Source organism: Simochromis diagramma, unplaced genomic scaffold, assembly GCF_900408965.1.
Source record: "Simochromis diagramma unplaced genomic scaffold, fSimDia1.1 OVJJ01000603.1, whole genome shotgun sequence".
In the NCBI taxonomy this organism is placed as follows: domain Eukaryota; kingdom Metazoa; phylum Chordata; class Actinopteri; order Cichliformes; family Cichlidae; genus Simochromis; species Simochromis diagramma.
The window spans coordinates 3,268,609-3,284,833 of NW_024387414.1; the positions used below are offsets into that span (position 1 = coordinate 3,268,609).

At 42.7% G+C, this 16,225-nt stretch overlaps 1 protein-coding gene across 2 annotated transcripts in view; it reads left to right on the top strand.

Moving 5' to 3' along the window:
- Positions 1-15,872, top strand: part of LOC120721168 (EMILIN-1-like) — a 31,245-nt gene extending 15,373 nt beyond the window's left edge. The window contains exons 2-14 of one of the 2 annotated variants that reach the window (XM_040011281.1): positions 1,422-1,547; positions 1,645-1,892; positions 2,808-3,043; positions 3,172-3,345; positions 3,435-4,436; positions 6,074-6,407; positions 7,416-7,640; positions 7,725-7,970; positions 9,117-9,308; positions 11,045-11,152; positions 11,787-11,804; positions 11,942-12,076; positions 12,449-15,872. In XM_040011281.1, coding sequence (XP_039867215.1) covers positions 1,422-1,547; positions 1,645-1,892; positions 2,808-3,043; positions 3,172-3,345; positions 3,435-4,436; positions 6,074-6,407; positions 7,416-7,640; positions 7,725-7,970; positions 9,117-9,308; positions 11,045-11,152; positions 11,787-11,804; positions 11,942-12,076; positions 12,449-12,771 — 3,367 coding nt within the window. In that variant the 3' untranslated portion in view covers positions 12,772-15,872. Of the gene's footprint in view, positions 1-1,421; positions 1,548-1,644; positions 1,893-2,807; positions 3,044-3,171; positions 3,346-3,434; positions 4,437-6,073; positions 6,408-7,415; positions 7,641-7,724; positions 7,971-9,116; positions 9,309-11,035; positions 11,153-11,786; positions 11,805-11,941; positions 12,077-12,448 lie in introns of both variants that reach the window. The other variant, XM_040011280.1, reaches the window with a different exon arrangement.
- The last annotated feature ends 353 nt before the right edge of the window (positions 15,873-16,225 follow it).

The following is a 16,225-nucleotide window of genomic DNA, read 5'->3' on the forward strand; positions in this document are numbered from 1 at the left end:
TTGAAGTGTACCTCTGGTGCAAATTACTGACCTCTGTCATCATTTTAGGTGGGGGAACTTGCACAATCGGTGGCTGACTAAATACTTTTTTGCCCCACTGTATTACTCAAACTAACATTTTAAGTTTAACTTAAAGAAGCCAAAAACTGATTATCTGATCGTCACATTACTGTCGCGGTGGTTTTGGTTTCTGTTTGGATTCACAAACCCTCCAGCATGAAATTGTAGTTTTTAATTAATGTCTTATAGAGTTTGCGAGTCCTGTTTTGTTTCATTATCATTCTAATAATTTTGAGCTTTAGTTCTTGTTGTGTTATTTGAGTTTCTGTGGCATTTGGCTACCAGCTTCTGGTTTGTGTCTTCAGTCTTCCCTATCTGTTCCTCTCTCGTTGTCTTATCTTTCTGTGTCTTCGTCCTCCAGCGTTCTCTTGTCTCTGTTTTCATGTTTCATGTGAATCTTCTCATTTCCATGTATAGTGTGTGACTTTTGGATCCCAGTTTAACTTTAAAGGTTAGTTATCGTCTGTTTCCTGTGTTGGTTTTACTTCCTTGCTCTGCCTGATTTTTCTGTGTTGAGCTGTGCCTCCGGTCTCCAGTCGCCGAATCAGCCCTCTGCTTTTACACAGTCCTTTCTTCTGCTCGTCAGCATATCTGCTGTTGTTGGTTTGGGGATTTTTGATGGTTTCAAATTTTGGACTTTGTTACTTTGTGTTCAGTCTGAATTAAAGGCTCACCTTTTGTTCTATGTCTGACTTGAGTTCTCTAAACTATGACATTTAGGAACGTTTCCCTTTATTTTATTTTATGATAACGGTATTTCAAGGGAGTGCATGTTATTTTTATGCTTTTGATGTTGCATCGCTCATGTTGGCTGTAAGATTTTGCTTCATTAACGGTTGCCCAAATCATGGGTAAATATTACGTGTAGTACCTCCTTTACAAAGCTCTATTAAGATTCTGCTTGTGGGTTTACTGTTAAACATAGCATTTATGTATGAAAGTGTAACACTGTGTTATGTGCTGTGAGGTCTTAAGGATGTCACAGCACTTCACTCTCAGAGTGCGAGCTTCGTTTTGGTTTCTAGAGTTTCCAGAAGTAAAACAGAGATCAGGCTCCTCTCCTGTGGGACCAGCTCCCAGTTTGGGTTCAGGAGACAGACATCTCCGCTTTAAGATCTTTTTGATAAAGCTTATAGTCGGGGCTGGATCGGGTGATACTGAACCCTCCCTTATCCTGCTATAGGCTCAGGCTGCTGAGGGACTTATCATGATTCACTGAGCTTTTCTCCATCTCTACTCATGTTACATCCACTACTGCATGTCACTGACTTTTGTCTTCTCACTCCTGAGTTTTGTATTCTGTGTGTAAGTTGGGATTGTCTCATTTTGTGATTCTACTGTTATATTTGTGCGTCTAACAGGAACTGGTGTGCGTTTGTGGTCACAAAGACGGTGAGTTGTGTGGTTGAGGATGGAGTTGAAACCTACGTGAAGCCTGATTATCATCCCTGCAGCTGGGGGAGTGGACAGTGCAGCCGGGTGGTGGTGTGAGTACACACCCTCACACACACTCACACAATCACACACACACATATAGTGTGTGAATCAGAGTCATCAGTTTGTGCTCGTCCTGGTTCTCTGCAGTTATCGGACCTACATGAGGCCGCGCTACAAAGTCGCCTACAAAATGGTGACAGAGATGGACTGGAAGTGTTGCCATGGTTACAGTGGAGCAGACTGCAACATTGGTCCAGTTGGTGGAGGAGGGACTCAGATATCCACCACCAGACCTCAGCCCGGACAGGGAGGGGGGACGACCAGTGGACAAGGTGGAGGAGGGCATAGTTATGGGGGAGGCAGTTCTGGATCTGGACAGTCTGGAGGAAACGCGGGTGAGTGAATTTTCATTTTGTTTTTTTATTCACATGAAGTTCGGCAGTTTAAAGAAAAGCTGTGGCTGGAGTGCATGAAGACAAAGACGCACATCCTCAGTCCATCTGCTGCACCATGAGATGGGACTGAATGTAGACACTTTAAAAACCGGCGGTGATTCCTTTTATGAGAATTCCCAGTGAGATTCTCCCTGTTCTTAGGATCTAACACGGCTTAACATTCGACACCAGACCCAGATGGACTCAATAAAAACCAGAGCTGAAGCAGGAACTCAATCGTCCACTGAATCGTTCTTTATTTTCTCTCTTTGCTGTCATCTCAGTAATCATCAGCAAACTGCAGCAAACAGTAGCATCCGATATTAGTCAATCAAAACTAATCTGCAGCCTTTGCTCACTTCTTCTGGTGAGAGCCAGTTCACTTCGTAAATCAATCACTATTCAACCAAACGGCTAAAAGCTGCTCGCAAAAAGGAGAAAATGGAACTCGGTTCTCAGTAACAAAGTGCTGACCACACGTCTCCTTTGTTTTTCAAACAGGGGCACTAGCTTTGCCAGTGAAACACCATCATCTAATTAGTCAGTAAAAGACTTATGATATGATGTCTTCATGCAGAAGCATCTTTTTCCAAGAGATGTGAGAAGTGTGAAACCAAACCAAAGCTTGCATTTGTGTAAAAGAAGCAGCTGGTTGTGTGTGACAGTGTTGACTGCTGTCAGGAAGCTACTGCTAGAAATTCTCCGCAGCTGTTTGTTTAATGTGTGAAATAAAAACTATGACTGAAAGTGTCTCTTGGTGCTGCGACAGGATTCTGTCTATTCTAAAGAATGATAAAAATGGAAATAAAAGAGAAACTCTTTTATTTTATTAAGAGTTTCTGTAACCGCTGCTTCATTTCTTTCCTTAACGAGCAGACAACGAGAAGATGAGACAGCTGGAGGAGAAGATCCGCAGTCTTACAAAAAATCTCCAGGACCTTCAGTCCACCATGAGCACCATGAATGAGCGCTTACAGGAGGAGGGCGGCAGGAATGGACTTGGTGGAGGAAGCTCAGGAGGGAGAAACCCTGCGGATGCCGCTCAGCCCGAGATTAAAGAGACGATTCACAGCATTCAGACCAAACTGGACCAGCTGGACAACCGCACACAGGTGAGCTGGTTTTCAGCTTTACTGGGAGGTTATGTGGACTGAGTAAAGAAGCTAAAACAGGAAAAGATGTGTTATGCTGTTTGTGTTTGTGCTGGTGTTTTAATCAGAGACTGTATCACCTTCAACAGGCTCACGATAAAACCCTGGTCAGCATCAACAACCACCTGGTGAACGGGAAAGGTAATGAGTTGGAGGGAGGTGTGTCTGGAGGATCGTTAAGTGAAGGACGGCTGAACTCACTGAAGGAGGAGATCCTGAGCGAGCTGGAGAGGAGAGTGTCGCTGTCCTGCTCCTCCTGCCAGGTATCAGACAACTTTAATAAGCCGATATTCCAAAATCTTTCTAGCCGGTGTTTTTCAGTAAGATTAAATTCACTGCTGGATGTTTTCAGGCCGGTGTGGAGGATCTGCGCAAACAGCAGCAGCAGGACCGTGAGAGGATTCGAGCTCTGGAGAAGCAGATGAACGCCATGGACGTCCAGTATCGGCAGAGCCTGGACGGGCTGCGGCGGGACGTAGTGCGTTCGCAGGGATGTTGCGACATCATCAGTGACCTCCAAGATCGCGTAACTGATGCTGAACGCAAGATCAGCACGGCCTCTGAGAACTTTGATATTCTGCAGAACCGCCTGGACAGGGAGCTCAGCGGACAAGGTGGCACCAGTAGCAGCGAAAACACTGGGTCCACAGGACAAGGGTTACCTGTTGGTGGTGAAACTGGCGGGCATGGTAGGGATGCCATGATAACAGAGGAACGCCTGAACAACCGATTGAAGGATCTGGAGCGACGGGTCAACAGCACTATGCAGAAAACCGAAGAGAGCTGCTCATACCTGGAGAACGACGTGAAAGACTACTTCCACAGAGAACTGGACGAGCTGAGGTCCGTGTTTCTGGAGCGGTTTGATGACCAGGCCTACAGGATCGCAGACGTGGAGCTGGACGTGGAGCAGGTCAAGAACAGCACACGTGATCATGACAAGCGGCTGTCGAAACTAGAAAACACCACCTCCCAAATGAACTGGAGGCTGGAGAAGTGTGACTGTGTAGCGTCTGAACAAGGAGGAGGAGGAGAAGGAGGAGGGAGAAGTGACGGGGGATATGGAGGTGGAAGTTGGGGAGCAGGAGGGGGTGGATCAACAGGAGAAGGAAAAGAGGGGGGTAACAGAGGGGATGGGGGTGGGACGTGGGGAGCCGGAGGAGGAGGAGGAAGTACAGGGGGAGGAGGACGCTGGGGAGGTACCGGGGGAGGATTACCGGGAACGGGAGGAGAAAGAGACAATTCAACCAAGAAGTCTCTGGAGTGGAGAGTGGTGGCTAACGAGAATCAGATTCGACATTTCAACACTCAACTCAAAGACCTGTCGATGTCCGGAGACTCTCTGTATGACAAGGTGAGTCATACATCTGGCTCAGCACAACAAATAATTACAGGACAGATTAAGAATTCCTTGCATGTTCAAATAAATGTCCTCTGTATAAACACCTTAACATTATAGCGCATCGACTAGATTGGACTCCTGAGCCAAAGAAAATAATTTTTCACAATAACTCAAAGACTCTTGATGTGCAACAGAAAGTCTTATTATTCAAAATAATGTTATTTTAAAAGCTCCAAAAGGCACCAACAGCTCGAACAGGATTGAGAGGGTGGGTTTAGTGACCTCAATTAGCTGACATGAAGTTTAGCAGACAGCTAGCTTTCACGGTCACCTCTGTTAGCATTTCTGTGCTAGTTGAAGTGGTCCCACCCAAAATGCTTTAAACTTTAAACTTTAAAGGGGTTATTCATTAAAAAAAGACCCCACAGAGATGTTACGAAGAAGTAAGCTAGCTGTATAGACTGACACTATCCGGTCGTTAAGTGATGACGTGACGAATCCTACTTCCGGGCCTAAAGTAGTCTGCGTTTAATATGGCTTTTGTGTTGTTAACATGTTTAATGTGTTGTATTTTCTTCTATTTAATCTCAAAAAGCTCCTAAAACAGTCAGTGATCACTGTTGACCTCCCTCGGCTTTTATTACCGCTAATCATTTATTTAAGCTCAGTTTTTAAAACCTTAGGATGTAACTACAGCCCAGCCCATGCAGCAGTATATGAATGACTAACCTCGTATTGTGGATGGATTATCTCAGTTGTTCTCCTGGCTGAAGTTTGGTCCTTTTACAGCATCCTGCCATGCGATTACATTTGTTCCTGACCACCGAGAACACTCACGTTAACTTTTATCGAGTGAAAAAAAAGTTAGCTTGTTTATATTATGCTAACATAGCTGTGTCGCTAGCGGTCACGTAGCACATCATTATATACCAGCTAGCCAAACTTCAGTAACCCTACAAACGTCACTGCTGTTTAGTTTTCTGTCTTCATTTATGCTGGAATTGATAACAGAGCTGTACGTTTGAATTTGTTTCCAAAACCCCGCAGTCAGGACATGCTATATTGTATTTAGATAGAAGCTAGCGAGCTAACTCCCTGCTAACTTCTAACTCCGTTAAATGTCATAAATTCCGTTTTCATGGATGCCTGGATGTTAAACTCAATTGTTACACCTGGTAGAGCAGAACGCTGATCATTTTATTAAAGATAAAAGACTTTAGACAGTTTTTCAACTCTCAGTAATGCCATAGTGATCGTTTGATATATGGACCTGCAGCGGAGTTTAGGCCCAGACACGGCTAGTGACGTCAGACTTAACGACCGGATTTATCAAACCGGGCTGTAGACATGTTTTTCTGCTGTAGAGTTGGGAATTTTAACATTGTCTCCAGTGGCCATTTCGAGAAACTGCAGTTTTTTGGCAGATTTTATTTTGTGTCGTTTTTTTATTCCTAAAAGTTGCTGCTTGGTTGGATGTTTTTTATCTTCACCTTTTCAATAATCTTATTTCACAAAGTTTGTAATATTAATCAACGCACTTAAATTAAAACTGTGATGTGTGGATTATAAACTGACTTTTTGTGTCAAAGAAGCTCAGATTTTGTGACTATGCAGTCATCTCATTTGTTAATATTTAAATCAATAACCAGGTTTTGCACCTGACCGATGACGTCGGTAAAATCAAAGCCCTGACCGGTGATCACGGAGAACACTTTAACCGAATCGTGACGGTGGTGGAGATGCTGGGCGAGGACTGCGAGCTGTGCGGGAAGGTGGAGGAAGAGCTGCAGAAGATGAAGAATTATTCCCAGAATGCGCTATCCAATATTCAGAACCACATCGACAGAATCCAGAACAGACTGGATTCAGAGGGAGACAGCTGCTTCCAGATGTGCTCAGTCCTGCAGAGTGAAGTCAGTGTTCTGAGGGATGATGTCAGGAGGTGCACCAACCAATGCAAGAGCAACCCGGACATGACCACAGGTCAGATCTGTTTTTTGTTTTTTTAACTTAACCTCATCTCCTGGTAGAACTGGTAGGGATGTAATACTGGGGCAGGAAAGGGTCAGAGTTCAGAGTCTGAATCGCTGTAGGGACAAAATTGCCTCTCTTTCTCCGTGTCCTAAATCCTGGACACAGATGGGAGCCACTCGAACACAGAATGTAAAATATGTGAGGGATCTTGGAGAATCCTGTGGGCAGTTTTAATTGTCTGTTTTTCACACAGGGCAGACAGAGCTCTAACAGGATGTCCATGAACAGCTTGTATTAGTCTATTATGTCTGCTCAAAGTTTCTTCTGATGTAATACTCAGGGATTTGCTGGGTGGAATGGGGGATTTTCCTCACTACATTTCTGTCCCTGTGTTAAATTATTTCTATCCCTGGTGGAGATATAAAAATATAAACATTTATCCCCCGCTGTGATTTTTAGCACTGCATCTTGAAACTGTCTACAGCACAGTCACATCCAAAACTGATTTCCACCCCGTATTCATAATCCTGTGACCGCAGAGATGAGTCTGCAGAAGGAATATTCTGGAGTCTTTTCAGTATGTGGCCAAGCACTGCTGTTTCAGTGTGAAAACTACAGCTAACTAAATAAAAGATGAATTAAGAGGATTCAGAACTGTAGAGAGGAGATGATCTAACATGTGTTTGAGCTATGTCGAATCATCTGCATTTGAATAATCTACAAAGATTAAATGCATCTTCTTATTTCAACGTGTTGAACTGCAGAAGCCTCTTTTATTTGCGTCTGAAGACATGTTATTTGCATGGTTCGCTCTGATGGTGGAGCTGCTGTGATGAGCTGATAGTGAGCTCCTGAGTGCTACCTGACCAAAATACAGTCATTTCTGATACTGCTTTTTTCAAGCATCAACATATTTTAAGGGGGAAAAAAATCCTGTAAAGCAAAGTTTAATTAAATAGATATTTTTGTTTTTACCACTTGAACACATAATTCATAGGGAAATTCAATCCCCAATAGGTGTTGATCATGCTAGACCTGGTGGCACAGATGACAACAGTGGACCGCTGGATCCTGCGAAGCCTTTAGATGGCCATAGCGTGAATGAAGGCATCAACAATAACCACCTGAAAACGCTGCAGGGCGAACTGTCCAATGTCATCCTCACCTTCAGCTCCATCAACGACACCCTGAAGGGTCTGGAGCACACGGTGCAGAAACACGACAGCGTCATCACGGACCTCGGTGAGCCGAGCTCGGGAACAAACATAGCTTTGCATTAAATGCCTCCAGCTAGTGTTCACTCTGTCACCCTCTAAATCCTGACAGGAAATACTAAGGATAAGATCATCTCTGAGATAGACAAAGTCCAGCAGGAGCTGACAGAGCACATCGAAGACAACCGGAATCGTCTGGATAAGATGGACAGGGACATTCGGCGATTTGAGAGTACAGTGCTTGAGATGGGAGACTGTAAGAGGTCTGGGGACGGGCTTGAGAAGAGGCTGTCGAAGCTGGAGGGAGTTTGCGGACGGCTGGATGGGGTCTCTGACTCCATCCTCAAAATCAAGGAAGGTATGGTTCATTTTGATGGTCATGTCTATAATAATGGATTGCATTTATATAGCGCTTTTCGAGACCCTCAAAGCACTTTACACTTCCACTATTCATTCAAGCTACAGTTGTAGCCACAGCTGCCCTGGGGCAGACTGACACTATCGGCCCCTCTGGCCGTCACCAGTAGGCGGCAGGTGAAGTGTCTTGCCCAAGGACACAACGACCAAGACTATCCGACCCGGGGCTCGAACCGGCAACCTTCCGATTACAAGACAAACTGCCAACTCTTGAGCCACGATCGCCCCGATGTTTACTACTATGTTTACTCTTCCTTTAAAAAGCCTATCATGTGTTTTCATCTTGGACATGCAAATTTGTATTTGAGCTGGTAACAAACACAACATGTGTGCCGGTGTCTCCGTGCCTCACTGAGGTTCAGATGATTCAACATGGAGAACATATTGAAATCGGGTATAAAAAGAAATCAATCAAGGAAAAATAAAAACAGTTTCATCGTTCATGAGAAATTGTTTTTCCATGTAGACTTGCATTGTCAATAAGCAGGACAATAATTCAGGAAGAGGAGATTATGTTGGGTTTTTTCTAACCCGTGCATCTGTTAGAAAGGATGTTTACTCCATCTTTCCCTGGTATAGATACTACTCTGAGTTGCAGGTCAGCTAGAATGTTTACCTGTCTGCTAGTTATCACTTCCGCTAATTAAAGTAACTACTTTTTGCTAAACATAATAAACCAGATGGATGCAACAGTAGTTCATCTTTGTGTACACTCTATGTACTTACATGTTGCAGGATATATTTGCAACACCGTGCTGGCACCGTGTCCTTACTGGGACACTACAGTGCCCAATATGTGCAAATCAAAACTCCAATCGTGCTGCGGACCGACAGCTGATGCAGCTGTGCTCCAGCTGTGTTGCTGTGGTCAGAAAGTGAGTTCTTCAGCTGAAATTCGGAGAAAGTGAGCTTCTCATTTCTCTGGAAACATCTTTCACTGTGTTTTTTCTGTCCTGACGTCTTCAACTGGATGACGTGAGGAAAAAGTTGAGGGTACTGCCGCGTACCCAGTGTGTCATGTTACACGAGAAAGACGAACATATGTTCCTCGTGCTGATTTTGGTGTTTTGATGTTTTCCGTGTTTAGGACTGAACAAACACGTTTCGAGTTTGTGGACGTGTGTTTCTGGTCTGAATGACACCGTTATCCGTCATGGAGGTCTGCTGGACTTTATCCAGAACGGCCAGGACGACATCCACAGCAGAGTGAAGAACCTGAACTCGAGCTTGAACCAGGTCTCCAGAGACCTGCAGGGTTTGTCAGAGCATGACCTGACGGGTGAGCTGCTCCTTCCTCTGATTCTGTTTGGGGGGTTTTCAGCTACAGTGTGATTTCTCAGCACAGCTCCACTCTGATCTGAATAACATGAAAAGAGGGTTGCAGGGTTTTTATTGGCTTGATGTACTGACTTTGTCTTGGGGACCACCAATCATTACAACAGTGCTCTCAGACAGACTTAGATCTCTTAGATTAGATATTTATTAACATCCTGATGTGCTGAAATCCTCACAAGGATATCTGATATAGATAGACTGATGAAAGGTGAAGCTTCTCCGTGTTTACTACAGTTTACCACATGTGAAAGTAAATGTACAGGATGAGCTGCTCAGTTATGTTATTAATATAAAGCGCAAAGATATTTGTCAGAGACGTTTGATGAAGTTCCTGAAGTACAGTAAACGTTTTCAGTAACTTTCTGCCCTCTGCAGGACGAATCAAGCAGTACTCAGAATAAACTGGAGGGTTTCACAATAATGATTCAGAAAAAAAACACAACGCACGTAAGCCAAAACTGTGAGAAAGTGTGTTCACGGTGTTTTGTTTTCTAGGCCCGGCACTGCTCAGCAGAGGTTTGAATGCTCTTTTGATTTACTCACTAACTGCAAAGCTAAAAGGGAGTTTGTGATGTCATCAGATCCAGAGGAAACTCCAGAGTTTGTCAGATGTACATGTTGTTTGTTGTTCTCTGTTTCCACTTGGAATATGTGCCTGGATTGTGAAAACTAATAATAATAGTAATAATAATAATAATAGTATCCACAGCTCCACGTATGAAAAAATAAAAACTTAAATGTGGCATCTTTTCCTTCAAAGGTCACCTCTTTCTGCACCTCTGGACCGCTTCCTGCTCAGCTTCTATTTTTAAATTTTCCTCCTGAAGGCTCATTTTGACCTCATTCCTAGTGCAATTTCACATTGAACGTATTTAGAGAGCACATTTGTAATTTTTATATTAACAAGAAGATCCGCCAGGACTGTGCTCTTGTTTTGTTGGCTTCTTTCTTCACATTCGTGGACTTGTGCAGCATGAATTTATCCCCCAGAGTGAAACCTCCAAAGCAGAGTTCATCTGTAATGTTGTGAATTGACTTTGTGTAGCGCGCAAGAAGGCAGAAGGTAAAGTGACTTTTGCCCACCACCTACCCTATTTGCCTATGACTTCATCCTCTTTTCCCCAAATAAAATTCAGGTTGAAGGGTTGCTGTGAAATCTAAAAATAGCAGTCATGTTGGAGGCGGTGCACGGCTGCTCAAGGAGAGGACCTTGAAGGAAAGATTGCTAGGTTGGAAGAGGCTGCGAGGTTTTTATTTTTACTTTTATAGACAGAGCAGTAGAACTTTATTATTGCACTTTGCAACTCGTAACATTTATTTTATTTCACTGTGGATCTGTTTGATGATGCATCAGCAGCCAACAAACAACAGCTTGAACTAAACCTGCAGATTGTGTCTTCAGTGTGTCGTCTGTTGTTCCGTGTCATTAAATATTAATGCCAAGTGAGCTGTAAAAAACTGTTTTGAAACTAAACCCTTCAGCTTCCCTTTCTCCAGTGAACTTAATGAACAGTAACGAATGATTGCGCTTGAATTACTGGGTGAATATAACGAAGCTTTCTAACATTTTAAAGTCTGTTGGCTTCATATCCAGTCAAGTCCAGGAGAAATCTAAAATTTCAGGATGACTAAAATGTTACAACAAAGCTGAAGGTTTGTGTCATTGCACAGGCCCACCAGGCCCACCAGGACCTCAAGGACACCCAGGAGAACGAGGCTTCAATGGGCTGCCTGGCCTCCCAGGGCCCCCTGGATTTCCAGGACCACGAGGAGAAATTGGCACACCCGGTGAGATGGATATTTTACATTTATAGAGTGTGTGATATACAGGAAGACTAAAAGTCGTGAGTAAAGCTATTACTAAGCCAGCTAACATACCTAAAATCATATTTTTTTCACTACTTCCTGTTTGTTTTTTCACATTAAAAGTACAGGCTAAAAGCTCACTACACTCAAAAACAATGATTTTCACCCTTAGTAAACAGTAAGCAATAATTTTGAGCAAAAAGCAACTGAAATATATAAAATAATAAAAAGTATATCAAATCAAATGTTTATTTATACAAACAAATTATCATGAGGAAAAATGGGTTTGGTATAAACTGAATGGGCACCAATCAAGTAAATTTAAATTTACCATCAAGTACTTTGTACAAGATAATTTGCTTGTAATAAAATTAGTTAAAGTCAGCATTTTGGACGTAACATTTGTTTTACTGTAACCTGAAAATTCTTGAGTAAGTCAGAGGCATCATTGGAGGCTGATGAATGTTCATCTTCAGCAAAGCAAACAGCCGACATGTTTCTGTTGTTTCCTTTCTCACTTCTATTTGAAGTTAAACACACTGTTAACTGGTTGCTTTGGGTTTTATTGTTGCACCTTTTTATTATTCCACTAAACATGTCCTCTGGTTTCTTGCAGGTCCCAAAGGGGAAACAGGTACGTCTTTAATTAAGAGAAAAACCGGCTGAAGTAGAAGAACAGTTGTGTGCAGTATTTTCACTGTGATCCGGCTTTTGTTTGTTTCTCTCTGCAGAGCGGTGTGTGTTTCTCACTGTGTCTTTGTATCTTCTCAGGCCTTCCTGGCGCTGATGCTCAAATCCCCAAATTGTCGTTCTCTGCTGCTTTAACTGCCCCCATGGACAGAGCAGGAACCATCGTCTTTGACAAGATCTTTGTCAACGAAGGAAATTTCTACAACCCGAGAACAGGTGAGCACGAACAGAGGCTTGCATCTGCAGGTTGTCCACTAATCACAGGGTTAAGAGTTCGGACTCTAATCTTCTCCTGGCATTGTGTTGATGTCGATAATTAACCTATAAATTACTTTGATGTTATTTTATGTCCATATTTACTTCCTGTTTGTAATAACTGAAGTAAAGTGATATATTTAAAGGTCAAAAATTAGGATGTTGTTTGATGATCACTGAACTCCAGTTTAGAAACAGTTTCCTAGTTTTGATCAGAACTGAAGCCATCTGCAGCTTAATGAATGTAAAAAAACAACCTGTTACATATTAAACTAATGCATACATTTCCTGGTTGATCTCTGCTTTAATATACTGTGAACCGGTTCCCTGCAGGTATCTTCACTGCACCTGTAGATGGAAATTACTACTTCAGCGCCGTCCTGACAGGTCATAGGAACGAAAAGATCGAGGCAGTCCTGTCAAAGTCGAACTACGGCATGGCCCGCGTGGACTCTGGAGGCTATCAACCTGAGGGCCTGGAGAACAACCCCGTGGCCGAGGCTAAAGTTAACCCGGGCTCTCTGGCCGTCTTCAGCATCATTCTGCCTCTGCAGACTCAGGACACGGTGTGCATCGACCTGGTGATGGGCAAACTGGCTCACTCTGTGGAGCCGCTCACCATCTTCAACGGCATGCTGCTGTATGAAGACAAGTGAGCATTTATATCGATTTATGGTGAACAAAAAGGCCTGAGGACCTGAACAGCGCTGTTTAAGATTCATGACAAACCCACAGGAGACGGGTCCATAAAGTATGATGTCACTTCCTAATTTGGGAGTGATCGAGAACTGATGACAGAGTGTTTTTCGATGAAGCTTCCTGGTTGATTTCAGCATCAGTATAACGTGTTTTTAACAGATCACACAGACTGCACAGAAAACTTTTTCTTCAGAGGAGGCTTTACGTCACCTCTCATGTGGATGCCAGAGTGGATTTACTATAAACCCAGTCAGCTGATCTGATGTAGTCACATGGTCTGACCTCAGAGCAGCGCTGTGAGAACTGACGTCCCTGTAAACCAGGATAAGCTGATGCCTGCCAGACCTGCTTCCTCCTACTAGAAAGCCTCTGGAAACACACCGACGCATGTGGTGAAGAGTTCCAGATTTAACCGTGTAACGTGCTGTTAGTGCCCTCTATAGGCCGCAGAGCTCATTACAGCAATAATGTGAACAAGCATTCTGATGATTTATAGATGATTGGCTGCCACATAAAGTTTTTACTGAGGGCGGTGCTACAGAAAGTTTGTGAAGTCACAAAAATGCTATTAAAGATATCAGTTAACGATCATTAGAGCGGTAGATGTTGAGATAAAGTGGATGTTTATCAAATGTAAGCCCCCTCCTGGGCAAATGAGCATGACTTTAAATGTTAATGCACTGTTACTCGTACCCACCACTCAGTCCACTCCCCCTGTGAAGCGCTTCCTGCCACAACCGCTCCGTCTTGTCCAGATGTTGCTCTGCAGGCATTAGATGCTGACAGATGTAATCAGGTGGTGGGTCAGGTTTTCCACGAGGATGATGTTTAGTGCTGAATAGTGATTTATGAGCCTTCACTCCTGCCCCCTGATGGGGGTTTCCGTCGTCTTTTCTGTTGAGCAGATGTGCTGTTGATTCTTTTTCTTGATCTTCATCGTTTTTAAGTGGAAATTGAAAAATGTCATCCCCCAGAAAATGAAAGGATACGTGCTGTTACCTTAAGAGGGGCGAAAACAGAAAGTGGAAAACGGAAATTTTTCTAGCACGCTCTTTGAAATATATTTTTCATTGCTGCAACCAGGTAGATTTAGTCCTTAAAAGGAACAAAACAAAGACTGAAAATAAGCCTCTTAACATGCAAAATTCTTAATTACAGAGAAACAAACTGCTCAGACTTTTCCGTACGGCTGTGCCTGTGACTGGTGAATCTTTGGATATCTGTTATTACTGATGGTGGGATATATCCCATCGCCACCCCCATGCCCTACCCTCACAGGTCAGTGGTCGTCATGGCAACATGAGACGTTGTGACTTTACATACGATGAAAGAAAACCAAAGAAAGCTTTTTTGCTCTGATGCTTTCTAACAGCAGAATGTTTATCTATTTTCAATCTGTGTGGATTTTCTTTTTAAACTGAGATGAGTTCACATTGTGAATGTTTTTATATTAAACAGCACTTTTTCTTGTTTTTATTGTAATTTTTATGTTCTAACAAATATTTATCACAGAATTTCACATTTATGGACAAACGTTAAAGGATGGAAATACTCCGTATTTTCTTACTGTCAAGAAATACCATAAAAGCACAGTGGTGGAAGAAATATTTTGATCCTTTACTAAGTAATAATACCACATTGTACTGTACTTAAGTAAAGAGAGTAACACCACTTGTAAAAATAAAGAATTACTATTAACGAGTCCTGCAGTCTAAATGTTATTTCAGTAAACAGCATTAACTGTCAGCAGACAGATATTGTTTGCTTTAAAACCCAGAAACCAAGCAAACTCTTACAGATGCACGATCTGTTTTTTCTTCGACACACAGAAGGAAATAAATTCATTATTACGAGTATAATCCACATTTGGTTCTGTACTTTGTATTTGTGGCAGTGAAAGAACCAGACATGTATTACAGGCATGAGATCATTGTTTACATTAGGATAACATATTTTTTGGTCTCTTGCTCTTATCGTTTGCTTATGCAGACATGGCTGATATATAGAAGAATGCTACGAGGAACGTATATATAATAAGCTTGTTTATGTTACCTTCGGTTGAACAGTTGTTTAGTGAGCAATGCTTAATTTCTGATAAAGCTTTTAAGATTACTAAAACATAAATGGGCAGATGCACTGGTAAAACATGCCCATCCAGGAAGACTGTAGAGCAGGGGTCTCAAACTCGCAGCCCGGTGGCCACTGTAGCCCATGTCACCCCTACTTCGCGGCCCGTATTTTGACCTGAAGAAATTTAATTTGGCCGTCGAAGTTACTTTTTTTGTGAGGGAGGATTTGTTTGTTGTTGAGTGCAATGTTAAAATAAGTTCTTTAAAAAGCAAAAAATGATGTAATATGATGGCAACATGATCAGAGAGCACAAACATGTTGAGGGACTGGCTGTGTTAGTTCAGTGAGAGTCAAAAACTAATGTGTACGCTTATGTCTGCATTTTAATTTTGTCAGGTTAGACAATATTTGAAATTTAAACAAAACACTACATTTTCAGAAATATTTGTGGGTGTTTTCTCATTTGTTTGTTTGTTTTTTTGTACTACTTGAAAACAAAAGTGGCCGTGGCCTGCTGCTCGCTTAAGTTTGAGACCCCTCCTGTAGAGAAACTCCTCCTCAAAACAGTAGCTGTTAGCGGAGGTAACCCCAGCTCTATGAGTATGTGCATAGCCCTGAATCTGTTCACCCTTGGTTGTGTGGGGTGACATACTGTAAGTCTCTCAGGCCCGGTTCCTGAGAAGGACATCTATGTGTCACTGGATCCAGTAAACCACTGGTGAGGAAGGAACATGGCAGTCAGTTCAACAGTGGGGCTGAGTCATGAGTTGTAATCATATAAAGTATAAAAGATGGGTGTATTGTCCAGCTCCTAACTGTAAAGGCCACATGTGTCTTAAACCTGTGTTTGTTTTAAAGGCCATCAGAGGCTGATACCTGGGGTTGTACAAAGACTTCCAGTATCAGTCTATGAGAGAACAGCTCCTGGCTAAACACCTTCCTGATGGTTTCATTGTTTCAGATCATCCTGAATAAAACATGAAGTTCATTGTGTAAGTTTTGGTTATTCTCAGAGTTATAAACGCTGTGAAAGAAAGACAGAGATGTGGATAATTGTCATGATCCCCGCATCCCGCCAGCTGACGGTCAATTAGCAACTGAAATGTTTTTCCAACCAGAGGAGTCGCCCCCTGCTGCACATTATGAAGAATGCAGGTTTTGTAGCAGCTTCACTTTTGACCTGGAGAGACCTTGGAGGATGTGCCCGTTATTTATATACAGTCTGTGTGGACAGCACGCACTGTTACATGTTTCACCTGTCCTTGAATCTTTGACCTCTCAGCAGATCAATAACACTTTGTTGAACAGCTTCATCTGAGCGTCATTGGTCACTGAATATGA